Source organism: Fragaria vesca, linkage group LG5 (genome assembly GCF_000184155.1).
Source record: "Fragaria vesca subsp. vesca linkage group LG5, FraVesHawaii_1.0, whole genome shotgun sequence".
Taxonomy (NCBI): Eukaryota; Viridiplantae; Streptophyta; class Magnoliopsida; order Rosales; family Rosaceae; genus Fragaria; species Fragaria vesca.
In genome coordinates, this window is record NC_020495.1 from 26959598 (window position 1) to 26972094 (window position 12497).

Consider the following 12497-nt stretch of genomic DNA (forward strand, 5'->3'; position numbering starts at 1 on the left):
AATCTTGAGAAAGAAAACACCTAAGAATGTCTTAATTGTTATTGTGAGTCAACATATACATATAAACATGAGTACATATATACATATATAACACAATGCAAATGCAATTAAATTAAATATAGAAAGATAACTGATTTTCTTTCTCATTCATCTCACTATTATGTTTTCCAAGTGAACAATTACCCTACTACTCTAGTTTTGGCTTTGAAAGTCAAATTGGTGGGTTGGAAATTAAATTCCAATGCATGCTTTGTAGCCTATATAAACATATGATCTATCTCATATTTCTCTCAAGCTTCAAGGTCAAGTGAAAAACTGATCGGAAGCTTCCTTAGTTGGAAACAACATTCAACTAAGTCCCTCCCTCACACCAAAAGCACCTCACACCCAAAGTCCTTACCCTTTGCTCTTGAAAAGTTCTCTTCTTCTTTCTTTCAAAGAAATACATGTACAAGCTTGAACCAAAGACCTAACTCTTCACTTCACTTCTTCTTAAGTAAGTATATGAAAACTCTCTTATAGTCTTTTGCCTTAGATTTTGATCAACTTGAAGAACAAAGAATAAAATGGTGTAAAACGTTGCTGCTGCATAATTCTAATTTTCGTGCATGTAACTTCTGTTTTAGCTTATTAAAGTTACACTATATTAATCTACATGAAAAATTCTTCAGTTTAGGCTTTTGAATCACTCAAAAATGTTAAGAAACGAAGAAGTTATAGCTAAAAGAAGATTTCTATTTTCTAAGTATTATTTCCGGAAACCGGCGAGTTCATGCATTTTCCAGCCGCCGAAAATTATAAAATTCTAATTTTATCCTTGTTTTTATTGAAGCAACTGTATAATATTGATATATAACTAATCTTATATCTTAATTTTCCCTCATAAATGATAAATGAGTTTTTAAAACCTTAAACGGTTAATTTTTATAACTTTTCCGGTGAACCTTGCCGGAAAACTCATAATATGTTCATAACTTCAAATGATCATATCTCACTCATTTTCTATCCGTTTTCAATGATCTTTATATCAAAACAAAGCTTATAACCTGAATTTTAAATATGGAGAACGTCAAGAATAATAGTCAAAAATTACTGAACGCAATAATTTATGCAATTAAGGTTAATTAAATAGTAATCACTTTATGTACTTCTTTGGAATATCATCATTTCTGGACTTGAACAATATGGACTTGTTGACATGAACCTTACCACTGAATTCCTTGTGAAAAACCTTTCACAGTGATGTACTCACTATGTTAAATTGGACTTGAGATGGACAACTTCACACATTTTGAAGTTTAATGACTTTAATCGGAGAATTATGGACATGGTTGATTAACCCCATGAAATTGGACTTAAGGACTGAAACTACTATTAATAATAATATGGTTTATTCAGTCAATAATATGGTTTATTTAAAGTCTGCAAAATTACTTTTTCATTGCTTGTGTTTTATCATTACTTACATTTTATTATGAATTCGATTATTTGCTTGTAAGCTTAAATTATTAATTGTTTGTTACATGAGTTTTCCTTTCTTGTGTATCATGTTTATGCTACATATGCATTCATTATGAAATATTCTTAAGTATGTATATATGTGTATTTATGTATTTATGTACATATACATATGATACGATCTATAGCTCATAAAGATTGTATTTGTGAATTTGATTATGTTTGAGAAGTTATGGAGCCGGGTGAATGGTACTACCCCCGTGCTCAAGTGAATTATTGGTAAAGTGTTTTATGTGGAAGTTAGCTGTGGGCCCTAATCCCTTCAGATAGTGCACTATTATACTCATTGGGATGGAAGTGTCAAACCTTGAGTATACATACTTTGGCAAGTGGCCTTAGTATGCTGCGGCTTACCCGTGCTTTGGTATAGTGGACCTAGCACGTTGATTTTTTTTGGATTTGTTACCAGTTACTTTGAAATATTCACTGAGAAGAGAAGTACATTATTTTGATTGAACAGTTTGCAATATTATTAATACCTTACGATGCTACGTGAAAAGATAATCGAGTATGCACCTTTATGAGTTAAATCATCTATTGACGCTGCATTTGTCGATTTGGTAAAAGATGTTATGATATTTGGTATTCAAAGTGGATTATATTCAATGTGCATTAATAATTGATTATTTTATCATTTTTACTTCGTTATTCAATTTGCATCATTTTGTAAGACAGATTAATATAAGACTGTGGTCTATACTTACTGGGTTAGTGTAACTCATGATGCTACACATTCATGTTTTTCAGGTAACGAGTATATTCTTGGGGACGGGGTGAACCGACGTAAACTAAACAAAGAATGTGTTATATTTCTACTTTTATTTCATCACAATAAATCTTTATTTGTGCTTACAAAATTTATCGATAAGCTCAATCGATGTAAAAGAATCTTTGTTATATCAATCGAAAGTTTTACGTACTCAGAACTATGTTTTTTTTTACTTTCAAGTTTTATTATTGTTTTATGGCTCACATCACAAGTTCAAGAGCCATATTTCAGTATAATATTGGCCTTGAATTTGGGGGCGTGACAATGTTAGACTATCTATGGTCTCCTTTGCTTGTACCTTGGCATCTACGTGTCCGTTGGCTTAATTGTTTACGTTGCATATCAAAGATGACCTTTCGATCTTCTCGTATTTTTCGTGAATGGAATAAGGTTGCAGATGCTCTGGTTAATCACGATACGTCATTAACACAGCTGGTTTAGTGAGATTCACCTCCTCCTTTTATTTTGTCATATTGTAGTAGTGACCTTATGGGTCTTCCCCAATTTCGGTTTTCATAGTTTTGTTTCGTTGTTATTTTGTTATGAGAGGTTTTGGTCTAATCCCCCTCTCTTGATGTTTCTTTTTTTAATACATAAGAGTGTTAGGGGGTCATTCCTCTCTCACTCATCTTTCAGACCCAAAAAAAAAAAAAAAATCATCATGATCAACAAGCAGTACGTAGTTGAACATCGATCGGCCTAATGGGAATTGGGTTTTCGTCGCCATCTTCTTGATCGGATTTTCCTGGTGGATATCGGCATGAATTCGGAGCATTGCTTGGCAAATCTTCTCAGTTCGGAATTTTCAATTGGTGATCACTTGTTCTCTGAAGAAATGCAATAATATTGGAGTGCTAATTAATTATTAATGTCGGTACGTAGTGGCGAAGATTGTGTTGTTCATGATCATTTTCAACCAACCTCAATTTCCAGTCTTTGAATTTTTCTCGATGCTGATGCTAACCAATTTGTTGTAGGTGCATGTTGCAATAATTTTCAAAGCAAATAAAACAAAGATGCATTTGTTATTAATGTACACTCGATCTTTCAAATTGGAGGGAAGGCATTCGATTCAAAGTAATAGCATATATATATGACATCACAACTCATATTGATCGGTTTACGTAGGCAAGGACTGACTGAAAAGAAGAGATTAGATCGTCGCAACCAGCCGTTACCGATCACCACTATCCTCTCAGTCCCCAGTTAAAAAGGCATGAAATGAAAGTAATGAAAACGTACACTAGTCCGTTCATTTTGTCTGAATCCACTCTTACAATCTACCATGATCACTAGTCCGTTCATTTTTTCTGAATCCACTCTTGCAATCTAACGATCTGCAGTATATATATTAGGTATACGTTATGTTAGAATATTATTAACATGAGTAATGCTAGATGAACCACATTTTGGTGCACCACTTAGAACAAATTTTATGTGGCAACTGATGTGGCAAGACTACATCACCAAATCCTAATTTAAGTTTTTTTAATATGTATTTGTATTTGAGTGTTTTCTTAATTACCAAGTTTGTTTTTTTACTTTGTTGAATTTATCTTTTAGATCCATTTTTTTCTTCCTGATCTTCATCCCTTCAACATCTTCAATAGAGTTTGTTCTCCTCTTCTCCTCTCACCCTCCTCAACTTCCTCTGTAAGTTATCAACACCTTCTTAAGAATCATTGTCAAAAGCTTTGCCTATTCTAATCGTCATTAACATTTTTAATCTTGAGCATGAAATCACGAATTAATACCTTATTTGCAATCAGGTAGAGTGAATTTGATTTGTTTAATTTCTTTTTTAGTGGATTAATTTCTTTAATTTCTAAACCAAAGAGAACAATGACAGTATAAGCCTGACGCAGAGTAACTTCATAAACTAATTCAATGGCCGTTAAGGAATCGAAGCATAGTAATCAAGTGTTAAAAGCACGCAAGGCAGAACACAGATTTTGGAATGGTTACGGCAATATCTATGAATCAAATCCACTCCCCTCTTAAACCTTAATTCTAATGGTTGCAGCAATATCTATAAATCAAATCCACTCCCCTCTTAAACCCTAATTTTTATATGCTATTTGTATTTCATTCTCATAAGAAAGATGGACAACTCTTTTGTGAGGAATCTGTAATCAGATTGAAATATGTTGTTCGATTGAAGAGGTCGGAGGTGAGAGCTGTCGTTCAGAGGAGGGGGAGAAGAAGAGAGAAGCAATCGTGGGATTAAGACCATGCCAATAAGACGTCAAGGATATGATACGATCAGAAAGCCAAAAAATAAGATCTAAAAAATAAATTCAAGAAAGTAAAAAAAAAAAATTAGTAATTAAGAAATCACTCAAATTAAAATATTAAAAAAAACACACAAATTATAGTTTAATGATGTAGTGTTGCCACGTCAGTTGTCACATAAGGTGGGTTCTAGGTGATACACACCAAAATGTGGTTCATCTAACATTACTCTATTAGCATGTATGTAATGACTGAAAACATTTTAAGAAATTACCACCTCTATATATCTTCACTCAAAAAAATGAAGCCATTTGTTGTCAGAGAGTACGTCGACCAACATAGAAATAGAAGCTCGAGAAGGAATAGCAAAACCTAGTTCACTCGCTGAGTATCTTTGCATCCATGGCATTTAGAATATTCCATGATACCTATCAATATAGACGTTGCATATATGAGTTCAACAGAAATTAGTATGCATGAAGCAAAGTGCAAGTTCTTTCATTAGCTAGGACGCATCTATAGCAGTGTCCTGTAACATCAACTAAGCTAGAGATCGACATAATATCTACTGCTATGAACTATATAGAAATAATAGTGATGGATGGCCATATAGGAATATATCGAAGAAAGGTAGGAATCAAGATTGTGTATATATGTGGACACAAGATTGTTTGGCTAACTTTGGAGTTGATCATGAAGGTCCTTACCCTGGTGGGACTCATGCCCTCCTTGTGCCTCTTCTGTTTTTGTTCACAACCTGCAGGGGTTACCAAGCTTCCGTATCTGCTAGCTGAGGTTGATGCTGTTGGTATATCAAATGAAGTGGTGGTGTACTGGCTCTCTTCCTTTTCAGTACTTTTTTTCCTTTCTGTTCTTACGGAGGTTTTGGTCCCTGGTCTCCTCTCCCTGTACTCTCTTTCTTTCCTTCATTATTAAATAAAAATAGAGGGGTGTTCCCCTTTTAATTAAAAAAAAAATATGATCGATCACCTCATCAAACCTTCCAAAGAACTTGAGGGTCGTTGAAGAGGAGAATATAATGACATTAAGACATCAAGCAGCTGGGAATTTAATGAGTCTGTATACTGATGAGCATAACCTGTAAACAAAACAAAAAAGCAATAAAATGATATGGATATCAAATGCAGTATGAGCAGCTCTGTGTGCAGACCTGATTTTGATTTTGATTTTTTCTTTTGCAGGTTCTAGATCAATTAGTTGCTGCAAGCCTGCAACATCAATTAGTCTAGCTATGAAGGTGATGATGGCCTTCTGGTTGTGGCTAGAGATCGAAGTTGGGGTTCCAAATTAAATTAATGTGGTTAAGAGGATGCTGGCTTTATTACCAACAGATGAGACAGTTACATCCCTCTATGCTATCAATGGTACATTTTTCTCATATTTGTCTCAAAGCTATGACCTTCCACTCCTACAAGCCTTCATAGACAAAGGAGTTACGGTAACTCTTCTTCTACGAACACCGCCTGGTTGCTGCTAGGGGTATCGCCGATGTAGGCATGCAAGGATGTGTGTGTCAATATCTGGCTAATATGTTGATGATCAATCGAGGGATCGTTGTACTTATAAGAGTACAGATCGATATTAATGCAAAAGAACGAAGAATGAAGGATTTATATAGCTCAAGCTAGCTAGTGTGTGTGTGTGCGCGCGCGCTTTTGATGTTTCTTTTGTTGGTTTCTTAAGGAGGTCATATAAATCATGATGATTATTGCTACAATTGGATTCTTTACTGCATCCTCAAATAGTTGCTGTAATATGATCCCCATAGCGTTGTTGTAGGCGCATGTTACAATAATTTTCAAAGCAAAACAAAGATGCATTAATTTGTTATTAATTTCCACTCCAAAGTAATAGCATGACGTCACAACTCATATTGATGGGTATACTTAGGCACCTAAAGGACTGATGACTGATCGGAAAGAAGAGATTAGATCGTCGCAACTAGCCGTTGCCGATCACCACTGCCCTCTCCGTCCACGATCAATTTTCAAATTTAAAAAGGCATGAAATGAAAGTGGAGGATTCAAGTTGATACGAGTATATTTAACATGCAGGTATACGGTATACCTACCAACTGAACCCCTTTCACTAGCATATTCAACCACAGAGAGAAATATGTTGAGATTGGTGTTCATTCTCATGCAACTAGAAACCATGCAAAAGGTGATGCAGCAAATATTGACATGGGTGAATAGCTAGCTATGCCATAGCTAGGAACAAAGCTTTAAATGATGTTTGTGGAAATTGAAAGCTATGGAAGTCTTCTATGGTGTGCTTGCAGCAAATTGAATAGGTGGGAAGAAAAATCCTTGGCTTTTTCACATGGTATGATTGTTGCCTATAAATAGGCTGCATGGAAACTCATTTGAGGTATGCAAGCAAGTTTGCATCAAGTAAGCATCGGACAAGCTATAGAGAGCTTGTGGGTTGTGCATGAGAGTGAGAGAAAAAAGTGCTAAGAGGGAAATTCTCTTAGGTGAGATATAGTGTTCTTGGGTAATCTATGAGTGAGGGTGTACAAGGGTTTTGGGATTTGAGTTATGAGATTTAACTCATATATCTTGTACTAGTTTTATTCTCATAGTGGAAGAGCTATATCTTGGGGTGGACGTAGGCATGAAATTTGCCGAACCACGTTAAATCTCATGTCAACTGTTTTTTTTCATCCTTGTTTGTTATTCTGCTTTATTGTGGTGTCGTTGGGTGTGTTTGTTTCTGAATCTCAGTTCGTTCGTGGGGTTAAAATCCCAACAAAATAGGGGATTCAGTCTGACCATAAAGTAGCTACAGATCTCTTTATTTCTGTCTGACAAAGTTTCCTAGAATGAACATGGAGTGCAAATCTCTGTTTTGCCGTTTTCGGTTCCTATAAATTGGATTTGGAGCTTCCTATTCTACATTTCTACCCCTCTCCTAATCGATCAACAGAGCTTCCCACCCACACCATATAAACGTAAACCCAAAAGCATGCTTAAAATTATGCAAAACTTTGTACACATCTGTTTAGTCATGTATTCTCAATAGATGGATCTTCTTTTTCTGGGTTTATCGATTTTTTTGATAATTTCTTTCTTTTGATTAATAATAAGATAAGTTTCCACATCTATCTACGTCTTCTGCTTGAATTAGACAACCATCAAGTATATCATCAGAAAATATAGTGATTGACATTACCATTTATCTTCTTTTTTTTGGACGGAACAAGAAGGATCAATTTGGAAAGAAGATAGTTTGGAAAGAAGATATTACTCATAAGTATCAGTGCAGTATTATCATATATATTAATCAGGTCATATAGTAGCACAATCTGTTGAAATAAGACAATAATGCCGGCATATTTCACATCCCATGTTTAATATCAACTCTCTTTAACTTCAATCCTAAGTTTTTTTGCGCTGCGCCTGATATCACTTCTCCAGCAGCTATCTTAGCAAGCCACCTATCATACGAATCAGGAGCCGTTTGGCGCGCACTAGCCGAGAATCTTTCTGAAGCATGATCCACCTGCAACTCTACTCTCTGTCTCAGTAGTTTCTTCCTAGCAAGTGCAAAAGTTGTAAACTCCACATCTTCATCTGACCTCTTGTGTTTTCTACTCTTGGACCTTGCAGTATTAAGAGTCATGTCAACGCAAGCAAGAAAAAGACATTCAGAATAGCAGTTACCCAACGACAAACCATTTAGCCAGTTAAGATCTCTTATATTGGACATTGGATCGACTCACTAGTACTCCGCATTTGTGCGCCTAACAAAAAACAACAAGTTGATATTTTCCACTGAACTATCACGATATGGATAACCGATAATCCAAATTTACATAAATGGTATGAGTGGAGAGGCAAAGTTGTCCCATAAATTAACATAATCCAAACCTTCCCAATCAGCTGTTCAGTTTATAGGGAAGGGTTTTTTTTTTTGAGAAACAAAAGGGACAACAATTGTCCTGCTGCACATTGGAATAGTTGAGTGGGGGGTAACTTGGACACAATCAGTGTCCAAAATGAAGACAATACTTAATAATGGGTAAAAAACAATACAACAGACATTATATGAACCTCAAATAAACTTGGTCTTCATGAGTGGGGAATTAAAACAGGTTTAACCAAATAAAAACCAAACAATCCACCAAATGAGAGGGCAAACCAAACACTAGTTTTTTTTCATAAACATTAAATTTTTGAAAACATGTTCAGAGTCAGGTTAACCGATCATATGCAAACTTTCCAGGTCATCAACATGAAAATCACAACTCACCTTACTACTGATTTGGATTTGAGCCGCGAAGTAGACTTGCCACATCTGCCTGAGACAGTATCCACATCCATATTATCTACCTTACTATCAACAGTTTCTTCATCGAAATCAGAAAAAATTTCTGTGTAATTCCATCTGCTTAGCCTGAAATATTATAGAAAGGAAAAAAAAATGAGATTTACAAATCATATCCACCATGGAGCTGAAGCAATGAGATTAAAGCCTACATCACACAAGAATCATCGCACAACACATCATGAGAAAGCCAACATAGCAAAAACAATAATAAAAATTATGTGCTGGTTATGGCCAAAGTCTCACACAATGAGATCTAAGCGTTATTCAGAAGATTTATATGCACATAAATTTTTTATTCAAAATCTCAAACATATATTGTATATAACTAACTATATATGCCATTTTGATAAATTGGTTTTGAACAGGAAAGGAAATCTCAACATGGATGGTAATTAGAACTTCTACACATTTAGTATAGCAATTGAATCATATAGCACTAATCTGCATACATTTTGCAATAATAGAGCATAATGCAAAAACATAACTCATAAATTCTGCACATTTGTTATCTGTTGTGTACCTGCAGTTTCTAATTTATAAATCAGGGAAAAGTTTAGACACTTAGACCTGAATGTAGATGCTTTGGACATATGCGATCTTTCTTTCTTAGAATTGCAACCCAGAATCCTCTTTTCTTGCCCTTCCGTTATCTGCTTTCAAAGATCATAGATGAGTATTGAATACCAATCAAATTACTCATACCAATAAGATGTTTCTGACAACAGACCTTCTGTAATTCAGCAAGAAGTTCCATCCGTTCTCCAGGAATGACAGCCCTAATATTTTGAAGTCCACATTTATTGACAACCATTTCCACAAGAAGCTTAACCTGAAAAGTGAAAACAAAGAAGGGTTAGTCATGTTTGAGAGGGAATACGTAAGTAGATGACTAATGAACATAAGGTATTTGGCATAAACCAATACACAATTAGTCAGAACTTGGTGATTAAAGCAACAACCTTGGCTTTCAAAGAAGTTGCACAATAAACTTGACAGCTGAGTAAGTTTTCAACCATGCTTTTCGTATGCAATTGCAACACCTCACTTGGTAGTTTGGCCACCAATACTTTCAAAAATCCTAAATTGGACTGCACAACATTGAAGGAAATATAAATATAGGAATAAAAGAACTATGTAAGATTAGAAAACAGAAAATATCCAGTTGCCTATTGAATTTGGGGTGGGATGGCCCGATGCTTTGAGAGAGAGAGAGAAGAGGGAGAACAAACTTTAATTATTTCTTGGCTCCCTGATGGGAGGCAACGGAGAGTGGATGGAAGCAAATTGGTAGAAGTTGAAACAAGGTCAGAAAACTCAAAGGCCAACCGAGCAAGGCCTTCAGTTGTGGCACTGATCATATGAGGAGTTCTGCAAGCTAGGCCTTCCGCAACCTGTAAATCATAAATTAAACTGCTGGCTAAATGTATATCCAACTGCTTTTTATACACAAATATAATGTTATGAGAATGACGAGGAAATGAAACATATTGCTCAACACAGACGAAAAAACAATAACATGGACTTCTGGAGTGAAGACTAATCATAGTAAACAATAGTCAAAAGCAGTATATTCGAATATAGTCTGCTGTAATAATCTCAATCAGTTCTGTTCTCAAAAAGAAAAGTCTGGAAAAAGTTCAGTACCATGTCAAAAAATTTATGCCTATGTTCTCTAGTCCCGCCTCTCTCCGCATCCCCACAAGCATGGCCAATCTGGACAAGAATATCAAATGCTCTATCTCTTGTTCTTTTGTTAGTCTGCGTTGAAGAAAACGTAACAAAAATATCATCAATCACATATTTCAAAAGCGACTAACAATCATTTTTCAAAGTTTTGCATGATTGCAACATCACAAAGAACCCAACGTACTTTAAGTAAATTACCAGTACACTGCGTTATAATGACCACAGGTCACACCAAATACTGCAACTAATAAATCTCCATACCTCTTTAAGTGCATGAATTATTTCTGCCAGAAAAGAACTTGTGATTTCAGGCCGCCTCTGCTCTGTGTCAGACTACAAAAAATATTGAAATTCTTACGTAATCCATGGGATACTAGGCGAATTTGAAAATAAAATTGGAACTTGCACCCAATAATAAAACAAAATTCATACTATACCCGGCTCATCTTAAAAAGATAATACAAGGCAGCATTTACTAACTTATACCTTTAGAACCTGAACTACTAGGAGGTGTAAGCATTCAAGCCTATGTTCTTTGGCCGAAGAATGGCATGAAGGCAGCACTTCCATCATAAGTCTATGCCATTCCTCAATCTTCCATGAAGTAAAAGTGTGACATTTCTGACCATTCAGAGAAAGGTAAAATAAATCTACAGCAAATATAACTGAAGTGCATTTGATTTATGCACTCCCCTGAAAACCTCAGTACACAAATAACGAATTATTTATACAGATGTTGTCAACATGATTAAATATAAAATCAGCTATAAACTACTATTTGTGAACATGTTTCCTCATGTTTTACTGACATATGATGATATATTGCAATTTAGATTACATTGCAGAAGATTTAACCCCGATATCCAGATCATTCAAGCATATAAACCATTAACTTTGCATACCTTGAAAACAATTGAAAGAACTTCGTACGCCTTCGTTTGTATCAATATTTCATTATCCTGGAGCCCCAGAAATCCTTAATTAGTGCAACCTTCTCATAGTCAAAGTTACAGGATCCCTTACATAATAAAACAAAGGAAGAATTTGAAACCTGCAATGCAAGCTTTGTTGCAGTAAATAAATTATCAACCTCTCCGGAATTTAAACCAGGCAAAAGTGAAACTGCCAAGTCCAATAGGCGTGTCCTGCAGTTAACATGGAGGAATAAATACAGTATCACATACATAACAAGCACCACAGAAATAATTGAATTATTCAAGTGAAGGACTGATTTTGAAAGTTCTAAAACAAAAGATAAGTGATATACCGGATGGAACTTTCTGCTTTGTTAGCATCTAGAGTAACCTCTGAAAGCTTCTCCATTGTATTGTTAAACAACACTGACACAACTTCTGTATTTGATATTGATGCAAACTCCCCAACTGTGGACTGTAATTGGTGCATACATATTATTCTCCGTTTCACAAAAAAAAAAACATGAACTGTGGACTGTAATTGGTGCATACATATTATTCTCCGTTTCACAAAAAAAAACATGAGAAGATGAGGAATTCAATTTTTAGAAGTGAAGACTGATATCTAGTGATAAAAGTTACCTTGATAAGAACTACTTGATCAAATTAGCGATACTTATTTGTGCAAACATTATTTAGTCTCTTCTTCACAAACAAATATCATAGTTGATGCAACACTCACATTGGAATTCAAGTTCTAAAGTACAAACTGATATGGAAGATAAATATTTATTAAATACAGCAAAGATGTTTTGAAGATGAAATTTAAGACTTGCAGTGTCATTTCAAAATGCTCAAGCTTAGTTTTGACCCGTTAATATGAAGATGTTTAAAGCTGCATAAAATACGAAGATGATACAACTTAAACACTATCATATAGATGACATCAGCGTAATTATATACCTGCAATAAATTCCCTCATAATCCCTGTTCTCCAAGAAGACAGCTGATAGAACAGATAAAAA

General features: G+C 35.0%; 1 protein-coding gene across 1 annotated transcript; it reads right to left on the reverse strand.

Annotated features, from left to right (window-relative positions):
- Positions 1-7608: 7608 nt before the first annotated feature.
- LOC101293210 (ribosomal RNA-processing protein 12-like) lies at positions 7609-11881 on the reverse strand. Its single transcript, XM_004301857.1, has 12 exons — positions 11826-11881; positions 11610-11703; positions 11461-11517; positions 11045-11179; positions 10820-10891; positions 10517-10630; positions 10102-10263; positions 9832-9960; positions 9600-9701; positions 9440-9522; positions 8795-8938; positions 7609-8144 (listed from the first exon to the last, which is right to left on the reverse strand). The coding sequence occupies exons 1-12, from the start codon at positions 11879-11881 to the stop codon at positions 7880-7882; spliced, it is 1413 nt and encodes a 470-aa protein (XP_004301905.1). The 3' UTR covers positions 7609-7879.
- Between the last annotated feature and the right edge of the window lie 616 nt (positions 11882-12497).